Source organism: Apodemus sylvaticus, chromosome 11, assembly GCF_947179515.1.
Source record: "Apodemus sylvaticus chromosome 11, mApoSyl1.1, whole genome shotgun sequence".
NCBI classification, from domain to species: domain Eukaryota; kingdom Metazoa; phylum Chordata; class Mammalia; order Rodentia; family Muridae; genus Apodemus; species Apodemus sylvaticus.
The window spans coordinates 86,339,314-86,359,098 of NC_067482.1; the positions used below are offsets into that span (position 1 = coordinate 86,339,314).

At 37.3% G+C, this 19,785-nt stretch overlaps 1 protein-coding gene across 1 annotated transcript in view; it reads right to left on the bottom strand.

Annotated features, from left to right (window-relative positions):
* The window catches only part of Zpbp (zona pellucida binding protein), a 176,718-nt gene that overhangs the window by 47,590 nt on the left and 109,343 nt on the right, over window positions 1-19,785 (bottom strand). The window contains exon 7 of the mRNA XM_052199211.1: window positions 2,162-2,339. Within this exon, the coding sequence (XP_052055171.1) occupies window positions 2,162-2,339 (178 nt within the window). The remainder of the gene's footprint in view (window positions 1-2,161; window positions 2,340-19,785) is intronic.

The window sequence follows — 19,785 nt, forward strand, 5'->3', positions numbered from 1 at the left end:
AAAGTACTTTCTGAAAAGTACCCCATTTTCTCAAGAATTAAGGCTGACAATTGACAGATGTGGACTCATAAAGCTAAAACAGTGTCCAATAAAGTAAATAACTGAGTAGAGGAAGCCCACAGAGAATATTTTCCAGCAATATATCTGATAGGACTAAAACTCAGAACATACAAAACTAAAAAAAGCAAAAGGTCAAGAAAGCAAGCAACCTAGTTAAAACATGGACTATATCTCTGAACAGAGAAGTTTTTAAAAAAGATGTAGAAAATGGCTAATATCTCAAAAAATGTTTATTATCCTTAGAAATTGTAGCAAGAAAAATCAAAACAACTTTGAAATTTCATTTGTGATAGCTATTCTTGCTTGACTATATCTGGAATTAACTAACACCCAAGTGGCTGGGAACACATTTGAGGGATTTTTTTCTTACTTAAATCACTTGAAGTGGGAAGACCCACTTTAAATCCTGAACTTTTGAGGTGGGAAAATCCACGTTTAACCTGGGTCACATGTTCTGTCGGCAGCCTATATAAAGCACATGGAAATAACAAGTGCTGTTCTTTGTCTGCTTGCTCTTGCTCTTGCTCTTGCCAGGAAATCCATTCCTTCAGTAGCATTAGTGCCTACTTCTTTGGAATTTTTATATATACTGAAGAACAGCTTAGACATCCGGTCTCATGGACTGAACAACTACTAGATTCTTGGACCATTCGTTGGTAGACAACCATTGTTGTACTAGGTGAACCATAGCCTGAAAGTAATTCTAATATATAGTTATAATAAATGAATATATACCACTCCTCAGCATATGCCAAAAGGACTCCACATCATAATTCATAGATAACTTCACAGCCACATTCACCACTGTTCTAATCCCAATAGTTAGGAAATAGAAATGATCTAAATGTCCTCCAGCTAAAGAATAAGTAATGAAAATATAGTATTTACAGACTATAAAATTCTACCTAGCTATAAAGAAAAAAAATGAAATTTGCAGGTGAATGGATAAAAGTAGAAAATATCATATTGAATAAGGTAACCCAGACCTAGAAAGACAAATACCCCATGTTTTATCTCTGAATATCAGCTCCAAATTCTTATATTTGGGTATATAACCTAGAACAAATGCAAATATCAGAATTAGAGATGGGATTAATAGGACATAGTTGCTATGAAGATGGAAATGAGAAACTTGCCAGGGAGTCTCACTTGGTGAGAACAGAGGGGCCAACAGAAAGTGGGAAGTAGGGGTGTTAAATGACACTAAGTATTTTTGTCAGTACCATAAGGAAGTATTTTATGTTAACTTTAAATTATATAAAGTATTACATTTACATGCATATATAGATAGATATGCTTTAATTGAAATTGTAGCACTTGTGGTGGCAATGTTCCCTGCCCAAACTGTAGGTGAACAATAGCCCCAATGCCAGATGTGGTAAACCTATCTTGAAATCCCACATTATAGTTTATTGATGTCACCCTAGGTGCCTGCTGGGAAAAAAAAATGGTAGTGCACAATTGCTGAAGGCACAACCCTCCAGGCAAAGGACATGGATGAGAACCAACTACTGCCCGTTTACTAAACCAGTATAATTTCTAATTGCATTCTAAACACTTACCTCCAGGTTAATGATGCTCTCTCCCTCCATTAAAGCTTCTCTTTGCAGCTGATGGATATAACCATAGAAAGCCACAACTGACCATAACACAGGGAACTACTAATCAGGTAGGCATCCACAACTGATATATTTACAAAACAACCTCTATACTTAAGACGGACTGGGAATTACAGAAGAGGGGGCAGAAAGACTGGAAAAGTCAGAGGACCAGGATACCTACTGCAAGAGCTTCCTCATCCTTTTAAAAAAGGGCACAAGTGGAAAAGTAGAGGGACTGAATCTGGGAAAGGATAGGAGGAGAAGGAGTGAATGAGATTTGAGTAATATTATACAAAATTGTCAGAAATATAATAAAATATAGTATTTAAAACAATACAGTAGTTTTATACATATTTAGAATAGTTTTCTCAAATATACTCAAATATTTAAAGTAAGTCAAAATCTAAATGACAGTTTTAAAGAAGACAAACATTCAGTTAAATGCAATTGAAGTAAATTAATTTCATCCCCATAAAAGTAAAATGTATTATATTACATACCACAGCACTCAGGGCACTTTGGATGCTTCAGGACATTTATGCCATACCCTGGAAAGCAACGGTTCACCCACACCATCTGAAGGGTTCCCTCAATGTAGTATATCTCAGGCAGTGGCTCTGCACGCTTGCCCAGGACTTCTACTTGCTGAATGAAGAATCTCTCTATGAGATTTTTAGCCTATATTAGGAATAGAATTTGAAATATTAATTAGCTATGAGCTAATATAATTTAGATCAAACAATGCAAGGAAAAAAGTCAAAATCTCTATCTTCCATTTATAAGATATACATTAACACGAAAAAGGAAAGTCTACCCCTCTTGAAAATACTTCAAGTGTCTCCAAATGAACTTCTATTTCTATATGTGATAGAAAGAAATAATTTGGATTTTAGCAACTTTTGGTCCTTTTGGGCTTTGAGTCATTTACAGATAGGGAACTGAGAAAAATTAAGCAAGCTGTTAAAAATTAAACATATTTATAAAATTAAATTTACCTAAAGTATTTAAAAAAATCACTAAGAAGTATTCTACCAACCCCTTACCTATTTTATGAATGGAAATGAGCTTTAGAAACAAGATAAACTGTGTGAGTTCTGGCTCTGTTATAAACTCAATGTAGAAACCGGTGAGGCATCATTTTGATAGATAATCACTTGATACCTACAATGCTGACTCTGACTTGGATGCTAAGAATAGGAGGAAACTGTGTGTTCCTCTGTGGAGTCACAGCTCTACATGAAATACAAAATCAGTTCATGAACTCAAACCCACTGCAAACCAGCTAGTTTCTACTACAACAAAAACATGTACTTCCAGTCTAATCAGCAGCAAGGATAACTGGGTACACTGCTTTTCAGCTTCAACTTGTCTGACTACTTTGAATACCTTCGTGAGTATATTATTTCCATGAAAATCTGAGAGCTATTAAACTTTTTAAAATAAACTATATCAAACATAAACATCTTATTTCACTATTGCTCAATTATTTGCATTTCCACATATTAAATATTTTTCTAATTTTTTATTTTATTTTATTTTTATTGGATATTTTCTTTATTTACATTTCATGTTTCCCCCTTTCCAGGTCTCCCCTCTGGAAACCCCCTACCCTATCCACTCTCCCCCTGACCCTATGAGGGTGCTCCCCCACCCACTCCCATCCTCCTGTCCTGGCATTCCACTACATTGAGACATTGAACACCCTCAAGCCCAAAATTTTTCTAAGTTTTAAAAGATCAATCCAATGATTTTTTTTTCACTTTTTGCTTGGTCAAACATAAATTTTGGTTAAGGAATCACTTAAAGAATTAGTTACAGAGGGCTTGTGAGTTGGCTCAGCAGTTAAGAGCACTTGCTATTCTTACAGAGGACTATATATGGACCCTTCTGCCTTGATCACTAATTGAGAAATCACCTTACAGTTGGATCTTAAGGAGGCATTTCCTCAACTGAAGCTCTTATCTCTGATAACTCCAGCTTGTGTCAAGTTGACACACAAAACCAGCCAGTGCAACTGACCCCTTGTCACCTTGACACATAAACACATCACTATTGAGCCTCAGCACTTACTTTCTTATCCATCCCCAAGATCTAAAAAACTTTAAAAGTCCCACAGTCTTTGCAAATTCTTACATATTAAAATTTCAATCCCTTTGAAATATCCAAACTTGTTTTACAATTAAGTCTCTTAATTGTGGGCTCCACTAAAATGCCTTCTTATTTCAAGAGGGAAAAATATCAGGACACAGTCACAATCAAAAGCAAACATCAAACTCCAACTGTTCAATGTCTGGGATCCACTCACAATCTTCTGGTCTCCTCCACGGGAGACCAGATCACTTCTCTAGCCCTGTCCTTAGCAGCACATGCCTTGCCTTCTAGGCTCCAGCTGCCTGTACTCCACGGCTGCTGCTGTTCTTGGTGATTATCTCATGTCACTGGCTGTTTTCCACTGAAATTAGGCTTCACCAACAGGCTCTCAAAGGCTCTCCTCACGGTGCCAAGCCTCATCTCCTATGCAAGACCCCTTCAGTCCAGGGCCATCAATTGTAACTGAGGCTGCATCTTCACCAATGGCCTTCCGTGGCCTCTTCACAGTGCTGAACCTCAGCTGTTCTTCATGACCCCTTCATGCCTTCAAAACCAGTACCACCTGGGTGACTCTTAAACATTACCAATTCTAGCCACAGCAGAAGATACAACCTTGACTATCTCTGGAACACACCCTCTGTGCTCCCAGAAAACACTTCCCAGAAGATTTCACCTCAATGATGCTGGTCTTTTCTTAATCACGGCTAATTTCTTAGTTCCAGCTAACCAGCATCAATCGAATCTTGTTAATCACAGCTGATTCTTTAGCCCCAGCTAACCAAAACTACAGAATCTTTTACAATCAAAACAGAAACAACCCTGATAAGAGTCTTTAATTTTCCCTCTGAAATTTCACAAGCCAGGCCTCCATCTTCTTCACTTTCTAAACATTATCTTCCAAGCTCCTACAGAACATTCCACATGAGTTCTCTTGACATTCTAATGGCTCTTCTAGCTCAAAGTTCCAAAGTCTTTCTACAGTCCTCCCCAAATCATAGCTAGGTTGTCACAGGAACACCCCACTATGCTGATACCAATTTGTCTTAGGGTTACTATTCCTGCACAAATATCATGACCAAGAATCAAGCTGGGGAGGAAAGGGTTTATCCAGCTTACACTTCCACACAGCGGTTCATCACCAAAGGAAGACAGAACTGGAACTCAAGCAGGTAAGGAAGCAGGAGCTGATGCAGAGGCCTCCTGGGGGAGGGGGGTGGATGTTCCTTACTGGCTTGCTTCCCCTGGCTTGCTCAGCTTGCTTTCTTACAGAACCCAAGACTACCAGCCCAGAGATGGCAACACCCACGATGGCCCTCCCCACTTGATCACTAAATGAGAAAATGCCTTACAGATGGATCTCATTTCCTCAACTGAAATTCTTTTCTCTGTGATAACTCCAGCCTGTTTCAAGTTGAAGCACAAAACCAGCCACTACACCTGTCATGATGTGATGTGATTGAGCAACAGGGGACCCTCACTACCTATAGCCTGATTTGTTATTCCTGGGTGATAACCCACTCTGTTTGGCAAGTTTCCTGCAGATCAGCATCAAAATAAACATTCTTGAAATAATGCTGTGTAGATGAATTAATGATTTTATGGAATTCTTGACTTGATTTAAGTAGTTTTAGGAAGTTACTTGGGTTTAAATAATTTTGGGAAGTTAAGATAGTTGTTTCAATGTTTAAAGTTAGAATCAAGACTAGAATGTGCCCATTCCTCAAGACCTGCATAAGTTAGAAATAGGAGTATGCATTTTATGCATTATGTATGAGGAAAAAGATAGATGGGAAATGTTTAGTTAGGTATGAGTTTCCAAAAAAGAATATGTAATTTCCTTTTGTGTAATTATTTTAATCTGTTTCTCAAGAATATGTTTTTGTGGTGATTGTTTATAGAAAATATTTAATTTGTGGCTATGAGGTAAATTTCATCTTATATAGAACATTTTGTCTTAAGGGTTATAAAAGGGCTAAGGGAAAATAAAGTTATTGAAGTCTGCTTGTTGGAACTTTGCTCCATCCATATAATATGTCTGTCTGTCTGTCTGTCTGTCTGTTTGCCTGCCTGCCTACGTGTGTGCATGCATGCATGTGTGTGTGTGTGTGTGTATGTATGTATGTATGTGTATTTATGTGTGTATATGTGTGAAGCAGTTGGAGCTTGTTAGAACTTGCTTCATATGCCAAGTACATGTGTGTGTGTGTGTGTGTGTGTGGGGGGGGGGGTGTGTGATTTCACCTCTTTCTTGCTGACCCAAGAAAAATAAGTTTTATTCCTTCAGAATTCTGCTGAGTGACCAATCACTGACTCCACACTTGGCCCTCTTTGGTTTACTCTGTATTGTCAAAGCTGGCCTTCAACAATGGTAAACCAGAGGCCCAATCAAGCTGCCAGAACTCCAGGCTATAAAGACCAGAAGACTAGAGGGGAAAAAAAGAATAAACCACTATCCATCAAAGACAAACCCAGAAATTGGCACCTAGAACTCTAATTGCTCCAAACCTAAATGCCTAGACACCAGTGTAAGAACATATTCAATAACAGCCAGGACAATATGTCCCATCCCTGTTTACCTAGCCCTCCTACTAGAGCAAGCCCTAAAAGTTCCAACACAACAGAAGCACAAAAAATAAAAACTAATAAATTGGACCTCAATAAACTGAAAAACTTATATAATGCAAAATTGGAGTCTACAGAAAGAGGAAACAAATTTCACAGACTACACATCTGACAGAGGGTTAATATCCGATGTATATTAGCTCATGAAACTAGATATCAATAAATCAAATAATTCAGTTAAAATGGAATACATATTTAAACAGAGAATTCTCAACATAGGAATCTGAGATAGCTGAGAAACACAGAAATGTTCAAAATACTTTATTCCTCAGGGAAATGAAAATCAAAACTACTTTTAGGTTCCATCTTACACCTGTCAGAATGGTTAAGATCAAGAACACAAGTGACAGCTTATTCAAGTGAGGATGTGGAGCAAGGGGAACATTCTTCCATTGCTGGCTGGAGTACAAACTTGTAAGGCCACTTTGGAAATCAAGATGGCAATTTTTCAGAAAATTGGGAAGCAATCTACCTCAAGACCTAGTTATACCAATCCTGGCCATATACCCAAAGTATGTTCCATCCTACTACAAAGAATACTTGTTCAATTACGTACATAGAAGCTTTATTCATAGTTGTCAGGAACAGAAAAAGACTCTAGATATCTCTCAATTGAAGAATGGGTGTGTAAATGCTAGTAGTATATTAACACAAAGACATCATGAAATTTTTAAGTAAATAGATGGAACTAGGAAAAAAATCATCTTGAGTGTGGTAACTCAGATCCAAAAAGTCAAACACAGTATGTACTCACTTGTGGAATTAGCTGACAAGGAAAGGATGATCATCCTAAATACAATCCACACACCCAAAGAGGCTAAGTAACAAGCAGGGCTTAAGGGGAGATGTATGGATATCCATGGGACAAGGAAATAGAATAGATTTTACATATGGACTATGGGTGAATGGGAATGGGAGCAGGCATGATTTGGTGGGGAGGGGCATGGAGAAAAAGTACTGGGAGATGTGACAGTAAATGGAGAACATTTCAGGAATTATGTGCAAACTTAGTGCAATGGAAACTCCCTAGAATCTACAAGGGTCACACTAGCAAAGATTTCTAACAATGGGGGCAACAAAGCCTGAACCAACCATCTCCCATAACCATATCTTCGAGGCACAGAACTGGGATATCAACCAGTCCATAAAATCTTCAACCTACAATTTTTCCTGCCTGTGGGATTTACTGAGGCAATGATGGTGCCAAACATGTGGGTGTGGCCACCAATGACTCATCCAATTTGAGGCTCATGCCACAAAACAGTACCCATGCCTGAATTGCCTGGGTTGCTAGGAAGTAGAGACAAGATACCCTAGAGACCTGGGTTAGAACCAAACACAACTGGCAAAAAAAGAAAGGAAGAAAGGAAGGAAAGAAGGAAGGAAGAGAGAGAGAGAGAGAGAGAGAGAGAGAGAGAGAGAGAGAGAGCGAGAGAGAGATTGATTCTATTATACGCATAGGCTGACACATAGCCAATTTGTCAGTGGACAGGCTTCATCCAGAAACCAATGGGAGCAGATTTAGAGACACAGAAAAGAGGGAAAGGAAGGATTGTAGAAGCCAAAGAATAAAAAATACGTAAGAACATGGCCCACACAATCAACTAACCATAGTTCATAAGGACTCACAGAAAGGACAATCAGGGAACCTGTATTGGTCTAACCTGGGTCTTCTATATAGATGTGATGGTTGTGCAGTGTGGTGTTGTTCTGAAACTCCTAACAATGGAAATTGGGATGTCTCTGACTATTTTGCTTGGAACCCTTTTCCTCCTAATGTGTTGCCTCATTCCACCTTAATATGAGAATATGTGTCTAGTCTTACTGTGACTTGTTACAATGCATTCAGCTAATACCTTAGCAGGGGTGCAAGGGAGTTTCTTTTCTGAAGGTAAACAGAGAAGGTATGGGTCTGAGGAAGAGTAAAGAAAAGGAAAAAATGGGAGGAGTAGAGGCTGGGAAAGCTGGTTCATGATGTAATATATGAAAGATAATAAATAAACAAATAGGTATAGAAATAATCTATGGGGGAGTAGGTATAGAAATAATCTATGGGGGAGTAGGTATAGAAATAATCTATGGGGGGAAACATTATAGTAGTCATCATTTGAGCTTGTAATTAATATTTTTTAATATGAAGGAGGGATTCTTAATTTATCTTCCAAGAACAAGAAACATGAGTTTTCTTGATACTCAATGAACAAATGAGAGGCAGAATGTCTAGATAACTCAATAAAGTGACCCAACAAACAACTGTACAAAATGATAACTCAAAGCTTGAAACTGTCTTTGCCATTTTCAGGAATACTGGAACTGGGATAATTTGATCTGGTATCTGAGTTAGACAGATTTTTGAAGAAAAGGTAATTTCAAAGGCAGAACCAAAGAAATGAGAAAGGAAAAAACATAGCAATTTGACTTTAGTGGAACTTATAATCTACTCCTAAGAAGCATGAGTAAAAGGATTTCAGAATAAACAACTAATAAGTACTTTATACTGTAGAGACATACTAGAATCTGAAGCAAAATATCCAGAGTCTATTCTTCACTCTGTATGTTACTGAAGTGGTGACTGCTCCATAAAAAACCTGAAACTTACACTAAAAAGATTAGAATGTTTCCTCCTTGCCATGAATCCTCACTGGGACCCTTATTAGACTTCTACCTTCTGTGGACACTTCGACTCAACACACATATATGGAAATTTGAAGCTACAATCATCTATGAGTGAGAATATGTAGTACTCGTCTTTCTTGATCTTACAAAGAATGATTATTTCAAAATCCATTAACAGTTAAATGTGGTCATGAAGAGGAGGACAGAATAAAGCAGGACATATAGGGATAAGTAGGACCAGTGCAAAAACTATTTGGAAACTTTCTACTGTAGAAGTTTCATATCAAATACACGCATGTATGTTACCCTAAAATTGAAGGTGTTGAGCCTTTTCTGAACACCATAGAGTATAAAGAAATCCAGTGCGAGGTATTCAAACTACTACTGATCTATGGGATTCCACATCCTTTCCTCAAACATTATAGGCAACTGCTACTGCTCTTGATTGAGCATCAGAACTTGATAGCAAGACACTATTGTTGATGCCATCGAAACTGCAGTAATAAGACATAAATAAAGTAAGCTTATACCAACCTGAAAGCTTCATCCCTACTGGCTAGTTTTCACAATGCTGATTTTATGCAAACTTTCAGGGGAGAAAAGTAATCATCGATATTACCCATCTGTGAACCTCTGATCTACAATAATGATTTGCCAGCCAATAAATACTGACTTGTGCAAAAGTGGCATGAATATTATGGCAGTAACCAACCACTCTCTGAATGAAGTTAAACAGATAATTAAATTCATGTCTGGTATTGTTAACTGGGTCAAACTCCTCTAACAGGCTAACTAATGTGCTCTAGGAATAGCAGAATACTATTACTTGGCTAAGTAAACATAATGTTATTAAACCTGCTCCCCTGCTTTATACCCAAAGGATTGTACATCTCTCAACTTCTAAAATCACAAACTCTATAGATTTGTAGACACAGAATTGAAACATGTTCATAAAATTCAAAAGAATTTAAATAGCATACAACTAAACACCTTAGTGAACTTAGAAAGGACATAAATAAAATTATCAAAGTCCATAAATGAAAAGAGTTTAAGGAAGACAATTCAGGATATAAACATGCAGGCCAGATATAGGAAGTTCCTGGACAGCCAAGGCTATACAGTGAGAAACTTAATCACGAAGGGGTATAGAGAATGAGAGAGCAAAGAGGAACGGAGGGAAAACAAGCAAAGAAAAATACTAAAGAAAACCCAAATGGAATAAAATTTGGAAGGAAAAAAATTCAACAGAGGTGGAGTGTGGGTTAAAGTGGTGGCCTGCATCCAGCCAGGGTTCAGGCCGTTGGGTGAGGTCACACAGGAAGTTTGACTATACTTACCCCACACAACCTCCAGGGGGACATTGGGCTGTAAGAAGCTGCAGAACCCTGCTCTGGGAGTGGAGAAGTGAAGTCTGGCATCCCTGGGGAACCAGTGGCTCCCCAGGCTTCACGGAGGCCAAGGACAGAAGGTGCTAGCTCTTGGATACCACAGCTCTTGGATGCTGCTGGATGTCACAGAAGAGCTGAGAACAGGGATGGGAACCCACGGGGCTGGATCTAGGTGCGAGGAGCTGAAGGGAAAAGAGGGAAAGGAGAGCTCTTAGCTCTGGTTGGCTCCTGCAGGAGGATAGTCCTTGACGTGCTCAAGCGGGCTGCTTGTCTTGGTGGAAATTTTGTCTGAGAGCACAGGGAAGCCTCCTGTGTGAGACTAGACTAGACACAGCTCTTTAGAGGAAGACCTGCTCCATTGTTCCAACAGGGCAGGTGCAGATGAGAAGAGGCAGTCCATAGTTTTAAAGTGTTTATTGTTGGCAGAGAGCTGTAATGAGTGAAACCATACCCCACTTCTCAGGGCAGGCCTGAGGTTAGTAGAGGAAGGGAAAGGCAAAAATCCATAAATAATGAGTATGCATGGAAAAAATGCCATGAAAGGCATAGAAAATATTTTCAATAAAATAGAAAACTTCTCAAAATATAAGAAGCTTACTGAACACCAAATGAAAAGGTCAGAAAAGAAGGTACTCACCACACATTTAAGTTGAAAGAATAAAAACAGAATAAAGAAAGATAGTGAAAGTAGCAAGCGAGAAGCCAAGTCACATGCAATGGTGGGCACATCAAAATAACAACTGATTCATTAAAATACAAGGGCAGAAGTTCTTGGAAGTATTTACAGTTCTAAAAGAACACAACATCCAATTCAGACTATTATAACCAGCAAAACTTTCTTTCATAAGTTAAGAAAAATAGAAATTCTCCATAATAAAAACAGATAAAAATATGACTACTGAGTCAACTCTACAAAGATTGAAAAGATATATCTTAAACTGAAGAGAAGAATAAACATATTCTAGATACCACAGAGAAAAAATAATAATAGGACAGTCAATAAAAAGAAATCTAAGAAAACAAAACAAAATCAACAAATCTGAAAAAAATTTACATTCATCAATACTAACTCTGAATTTTACTTAATTCCCTAATAAAAACAAGATAAAATGATGGGATTTCTTTTTTCTGCCTCAAAGGAACAAACTGTATCTTTATGGATAGACCCTATCTCAGAGTGAAAGAGAAGACTGGTATTTCTAGCATGGAATGGAACTGAGAAATAATCAGGCAAATCTATTCTAACATAAGACAAAATTGACTTCTAGAACTTTTTAGAACACATAATAAAATCTCTTCATACTTTAATCAAGGAAATATTACAATTCTATGTATATACATTCCAATGAGGTACACTAATTTCATAAAGCACTAATAGAAGATATATTATTATAAATACATAAATATAAATATGTTATAAATATATGAATATTCTATTAATAGATATATATCCATAGGTCCACTCTAACACGGTTATACTGGGTAACTTCAATATGCCACCAATATGTAATTCTGAAAAAAAATCACATACACACCATAAATCAAATGAACCAAAGAGACAACTACAGAATATGCCACCCAAACTCCAGAAATTCACATTTTTCTGTCATCAATGAACTTTTTCCAAAACAAAACATATATTAGAGAATAATAACTCAGAGTAAGTTCAGAAAAATGATACTACATATTATATTTTAACAGGCAATCAAGAAAAACAACTGAAAATAAAAGTCCTGGAATTAAAACCTGTCCAATTTAATGTTGCATGAATCACTAAAGCAGACTCTAGAGAGCGTATCTTGCACTGTATGGAAGCAACCGGACACTAAAACACTGTTGGCCTATTAGCTTAGACAGGAACTACAGAGGTGGAAGTTTCAGGACACATAGAATATTTCTGGGAATAGAGTCAGGTAAGAAGGAGATTAGGAGATTTTCCCCAGACACAGAAGACAACGGTCATATAAAACTGAGGACCAAGTAACCAGCTATTTGGTATAACTTAGAGTATAATAAATGGGTAATTAAGTTGTGAGGTAATTGGGGAAGAAGGAATGCTTTTGGCCTACTATTTATTAATGAAACATTAAGACTCAGAGTCATTATTTCTAGGAACACACTGGACAGGTGAGAAAATATAAAGTTACAGATGGCTTTAAGTACACCAGACACAACAGGACTGACATAGAAAATGGCATCATGCTTAGGGCCTGCACATGTGTGCACCAGATGGGGCCCACCACTTAGAGGAGAAACAGGTATAACCCCGCCATCCCTAAGCTTGATGCTATTTCAACCCAACAAGCACTTATGAAGAAAAGGTCAGTTTTCTCCAATGGAGCATCATTGGGTATACAAACCACATTAAGGACAGACCCCATGCACAGCACAGATAGTCAACAAAATGGTATTTTGAGACATGTTTCATTCCATAATTCTTTGTTTGGGCATCTTTTAACTTACCTGTATTTTGCTTATGTATTAGTTTCTAATTTTTACTTTAATGTGTGTGTGTGTGTGTTTCTCATGTTTTTTCTTTGTTTTCATGTTTTCTATTTTTTTCTGTTTGGTCATTTGACTTGTTTTTTACTGGTTTGTTCATTTATTGCCCTGTTTGTTTTCTAAGGACAGAGAGAAGAAACTCAGTTGGATGGTTATGGAGCTGCATGATATAGCTGGGGAAAGACAAGCAAGGGAAAATTATGATTAGAATATGATATATGTAAAAACATATATTTTCAAAAAAATAAAGCAAAACTGTTCCACTTAATGCTTTAATATTTTTAAAACACAATGTACCAAAATCTATCAGACAAAATGAAGGCAGTGCTATTAGTACTTATGATCCTAAGCACCAACATTTTAAAAACTGAGATCTCAAATAGCCTCTAATTTTACAAGCTCAGCGAATAGATCAAACCCAAAAGCAGTAGACAGTGAAAAATAATTAAGATTAGGGCATCAAATAACAAAATAAAAACAACAATAACAAAAAGAATTAATGAAGTTACGAGTTGTTTCTTTGAAAAATAAACAAACCAAATTAGCCAAAAGAGAAAACTCAAATTAAGAAAACTATAAATGAAAAGGAAGACATTGCTACAGATACTAGAGTTTCTATTGCTGGGAAAAATACCATGATCAAAAGCCACTTGGAGAGGAATTTTCTTCAGCTTACTTCTCCGAATCACCATCCATCATCTAAAGCAGCCAGGGCAGGAGCCCAGATACAGAAATTACAACAGAAGCCATGGAAGAATGCAGCATATTAACTCAATCCCCAAGATTGTTCTGTCTATTTTCTTATATACCTCAGGGGTTGTACCATCTGAAATTACGTATGTTGTACTCTTTTAGAAAGTCAAATATATTAAGGACTTATGCTTTAAAGCAATGCCCAATTGTGAAGCAAATGTTATATTGATAACAAAACCAAAGATACTGTAAAAACAAAATTACAGAACAGTATCATTGATGAACATAAAAAATTCTGAAATACTTGTAAACTGAATTCAAAAATTATGTCACAAAATTTATATATCATTAAGAAGTTGGGCTTTGTTTCCAACAATGAAGAAATGGTTTCATAAATTAAATTAATCATATTAATGGACTAAAATAAAAAATCATATGGTCATCACTATATAGGAAGAAGATGCCTTTGATAGAATCTAGCACAACTTCATGATGTCATGGAGAAACAAGTGATGAAGAGAGAGTAACTCAACATAATAAAGGACATATATAACAGACATATAAAGGGTATATATATATATATATATATATATATATATATATATATATATATATATATATAGTCAGCACTATACTAACTGCAAAAAACTTAAGTCATTAATAATAAGACTGAAAATAAGACAAGGGTGTCTATTCTCCCTCCATCTACCTAACACAGCAGTTGAAGACTGAGGTAGAAAAATAAAACATGAGAAGCAGTAAACAGGATATGAATAAGAAAAATTACAATATATCTATTTGCTGGTCTCCAGGCAGTACACAGACCCCATGCCCGGAGGTCTGGCAGATGAACGTCAACCAACAGATTGGGAAAGGATCTTCATCAACCCTAAATCTGACAGAGGGCTAATATCTAATATATAAATAGAACTCAAGAAGGTGGAACCTAGAGAACCAAATAACCACATTAAAAAGTGGGGGTACCGAGCTAAACAAAGATTTTTCACATGAAGAACTTCGGATAGCTGAGACGCACCTTAAGAAATGTTCAACATCATTAATCATTAGGGAAATGTAAATCAAAACAACCCTGAGATTTCACCTCACACCAGTCAGAATGGCTAAGGACAAAAACTCAGGAGACAGCAGGTGCTGGCGAGGATGTGGAGAAAGAGGAACACTCCTCCACTGCTGGTGGGATTGTAAGATGGTGCAACAACTTTGGAAATCAGTCTGGAGGTTCCTCAGAAAACTGGGCATGGCACTTCCTGAGGACCCTGCTATACCACTCCTGGGCATATACTGAGAGGATTCCCCAGCATGTAGTAAGGATATATGCTCCACTATGTTCATAGCAGCCTTATTTGTAGTAGCCAGAAGCTGGAAACAACCCAGGTGTCCCTCAGTGGAGGAATGGATACAAAAAATGTGGTATATTTACACAATGGAGTACTATTCAGCCATTAGAAACAATGAATTCATGAAATTTGTAGACAAATGGATGGAGCTGGAGAACATCATACTAAATGAGGTAACTCAGTCTCAAAAGATCAATCATGGTATGTACTCACTGATAAGTGGATATTAACCTAGAAACTTGGAATACCCAAGAAATAATCCACATATTAAATGATGTCCAAAAAGAACAGAGTAGTGGCCCCTGGTTCTGGAAAGACTCAATGCAACAGTATAGAGGAATACCAGAACAGGGAAGTGGGAAGGAGTAGATGGAGGAACAGGGGGAGGGAAGAGGGCTTATGGGACTTGCAGGAGTGGGGACCCAGAAAAGGGGAAATCATTTGATATGTAAATAAGGAATACATCAAATAAAAATTAAAAAAATGAAAATAAAATATATATCTATTTGCAGATGGTATGACTATATACATAAGAGATCCTAAAGCATTCATCAAAAACAAGAGTTTATTTTTTTTTCAAAAAAAAAAAAGGTTTCAGTAAAGTGGCATGGAACAAAATCAACAGAAAATATACAGCCTTTTTATATATGAAAGCTAAAAATATTGGGAAATGAAAAATAATAATCTATTCACAGTACCCAGAAAATATTAGAATAACCTTGGGATAAACTTATCCAAGGAAAAAAGAGAGCTCTTCAATTAAAATTTTAAGACATTGAGAGAAAGATATTCCATGATTGTGGAATCCAACAATTAATCATGTTAAAACAGTCATTCTATCAAGTGGAATTTACAGAATCAATACGATATGATCAAAAATCCATTATTAACAGAAAAAAACAACCTTAACATTTATATTATACACAAACACACACATTCACATACATATACACATATACACACGGACACTCAGACACACACACACACACACACACACACACACACACACACACACACCACTAGCCAAGATCATCTGAGCCATAAGAAAATTATTAGAGGAATTACCATTTCTGATTTCAAGTTGTACTATAGATTCAAGGTAATAAAAACACCATTATACTGCAAACAAGCAGAAACAGGTAAATACAACTGAATATTATTAACTGAATTTAAAAGCAGTACCCAGGGCTGGAGAGGTGAGAACATATACTGCTCTTGCAGAGGACACAGGTTCTATTCCCAGTATACACATGGGGTACCTCATAACTACCCATAATTCCAGCGCTAGAGAATCTAATGCCTCTGTCTCCATAGACACTGTACTCCTATGCACAAATCACAGATCAACAAAATTTAATAAAAAATAAATCTTTAAAAGCCATGGTCAATTATATCCTAATAATAAAAATGTGTTTTGTATACCAACATAAACTAATTTTCAAAATATTTACAATAATATTGAACACAAAACAGGTATAAAGTTTGTATAGTACATACAGTACAAGTTAAAAACACTAAACTATAATTTAGAAAAATTAAAGGGCTTAGTACAAGGAGATAAGAATGGATCAATTTGCATTCTCCTGCATGCTGATCTCTAGTTGAGCCAGCACCATTTGTTGAAAAGGCTATCTTTTTTCACCTGGATGTTTATCTCCTTGTACTAAGTTCAACTCCAAGTGGATCAAGGGCCTCCACATAAAACCAGACACACTGAAACTAATAGAAAAGAAACTGGGGAAAACCCTTGAGGACATAGGCATCGGGGAAAAGTTCCTGAACAGAACACCAATAGCTTATGCTTTAAGATCAAGAATTGACAAATGGGATCTCATAAAATTACAAAGTTTCTGTAAGGCAAAGGACACCGTTAAACGGACAAAACAGCAACCAACAAATTGGGAAAAGATCTTCACCAACCCTACATCCAATAGAGGGCTAATATCCAATATATACAAAGAACTCAAGAAGTTAGACCCTAGGGAACCAAATAACCCTATTAAAAATGGGGTACAGACCTAAACAAAGAATTTTTGCCTAAAGAAATTCGGATGGCCGAGAAGCACCTTAAGAAATGTTCATCATCATTAGCCATTAGGGAAATGCAGATCAAAACAATCCTCAGATTTCACCTCACACCAGTCAGAATGGCTAAGGTTAAAAACTCAGGAGACAGCAGGTGTTGGCAAGAATGTGGAGAAAGAGGAACACTCCTTCACTGCTGGTGGGATCGGAAGATGGTACAACCACTATGGAAATCAGTCTGACCGTTCCTAAGAAAACTGGGCATGACACTTCCGGAGGACCCTGCTATGCCTCTCCTGGGCATGGGATAAGGACACATGCTCCACTATGTTCGTAGCAGCCTTATTTATAATAGCCAGAAGCTGGAAAGAACCCAGATATCCCTCAATAGAGGAATGGATACAGAAAATGTGGTATATATACACAATGGAATACTACTCAGCAATTAAAAACAATGAATTCATGAAATTTTTAGGCAAATGGATGGAACTGGAAAATATCATCCTAAGCGAGGTAACGCAATCACAAAATACACATGGAATGCAATCATTGATAAATAGATATTAATTAGACCTGAAGCTCTGAATACTGAAGATACAATTAGCATATCAAATGATTCCTATGAAGAAGGAAGAAGAGGGCCATAATCCTGGAAAGGCTTGATCCAGCATTGTAGGGGAGTACCAGGACAGAGAAAAGGGAGGGGGAAAGACAGGAGAATGGATGGAGAGAAGAGGACTTATGGAACATATGGGGGGCGGGGACTGGGAAAGGGGAAGGCTTTTAGAATATAAACAAAGAATATAGAAAATAAATTTAAAAAATTTTAAAAAAAGAAAAATTAAAGAGATGAATAAAAAATTAACAAATTTGCAGACAGAATGAACAAATGTATTCAAAGTCGCAATTCTGACCAAATAGATTTAAAAATCTCATACACTGCAAAACTTCATTCAAGTATACTTTGCATGGAATTAGGGATTTCTGTACTGCTTCAGCAGTGATAATAAAAACAGACCCAGTTATTTTGAATAAGAAGAATTTCAAAGGGCCCAAAGAACTGGGTTGATTTGGCAAATAGCATGGAATAAAAACAGTGACTCTTGAGTAAAGAGAGACCCGTGAAACTGAGCAGAGTTTGGAGATAGAACAATATGTTCAGGTTATTACCCAAGGGGGACAAAAGTGAAGACTTAGCCAATTAATAGAAAAGAAAAAACCTGGAAATTGAGAGGAGAAATGAATCTCAACCCTTTCTTACTTCATTTCTGAATTTGCACTAATATATTATTACTTCACAAAGGAGAACAGAAATACTGTCCCCTGAAACCATGCGCATGGTGCCATACTTCCCTTACCAGAAGTGTGCCTATAAGCCTACCATTGTTGATGGAAGGTGATGTATTATCATCCATTTGAAGCCATCCTAAACTACATGAATTCTGGGAAACACTAAGGCTACATATTAAGACACTCACAAAATAAAACAAAACAAACAAAAAAATAACAGAGACAGCTCTCTGTCATGTATGTACCATGTGATTAAGAATTTCTCCAGCAGTGAGTGCTGCCATCTTTGCTCCAAGACAGACATGACAGACGACCGCAGGTACTGACATATCCTGAGTCTAAGATCTCTGGGGATGCAGACCACCGAGCTGCGGGCTGCCGCCTGCACCCAGGACCTGGGCAGATAGATGGTTCATCTGTGTGCCAGCCAGGCATGAGTCCTGTGTCCTGTGGGATGCCTGCGGGATCCATCTTTACTCCCTGGCAGAGTAGACAGGCAAGTTCAGTTCACACAGACAACCCAAGTATAACACTGCTTGGGGCAGGACACACCAGGGCTCTAACAGAACCCAAGAAGAGGGCAGCACATCAGCAATCGGGGCCAGGGTAAACCCAGTTATCCCGTGGTATGGAAATAGCCTTAGAAGCTCACAGGAGGATCAAATACCAGTCAGTGACAACAGGACCTACTACCACCAGAGATAACTAGATGGCAAAAGGCAAACGTAGGAACATTACCAACAGAAATCAAAGAAACATGGCAGCATCTGAACCCAATTCTCCAACAACAGCAAGTCCCGGATACCCCAACACACCAGAAAAACAAGATTGAGATTTAAAATCACTGGTCATGATGCTGTTAGAGGAAAACAAGAAGGACATAAATCTCTTAAAGAAATACAGGAGAAAATGAATCAAAAGTTAGAAGCCCTTACAAGGGAAACACAAAAACCATTTAAAGAAATTCAGGAGAATATGAGTCAAAAGACAGAAGCCAATAAGGGGGAAATGCCAGAATCACTTAAAGAAGTACAGGAGAACTTAGGTCAATGAGCAGAAGTTGTGAAAGAGGAAACACAAGAATCTCTTAAATAATTACAGAAAAACACAAACAAGTGAAGGAACTGAGCAAAGCCATCCAGGATCTAAAAACTGAAGTAGAAACAACTAAGAAATCACAAAAGGAGACAACTTTAGAGGTAGAAAAACTTGGGAAGAAATCAGGGGTCATAGATGCAAATATCAACAACAGAATACAAAAGTTAGAAGAATTTCAGATGCCAAAGATACCATAGAAGCCATGGACTTAACAGTCAAGGAAAATGAAAAATGTAAAAAGCTTGTAACCCAAAACATCCAGGAAATCCAGGACACAATGAGAAGGCCAAACCTAAGGATTATAGGCATAGATGAGCGTGAAGATTTACAACTTAAAGGGCCAGCAAATATCTTCAACAAAATAGTGTTAAAAACTGCATGGTATTGGTACAGTGACAGGCAGGAGGATCAATGGAACAGGATTGAAGATCCAGAAATGAA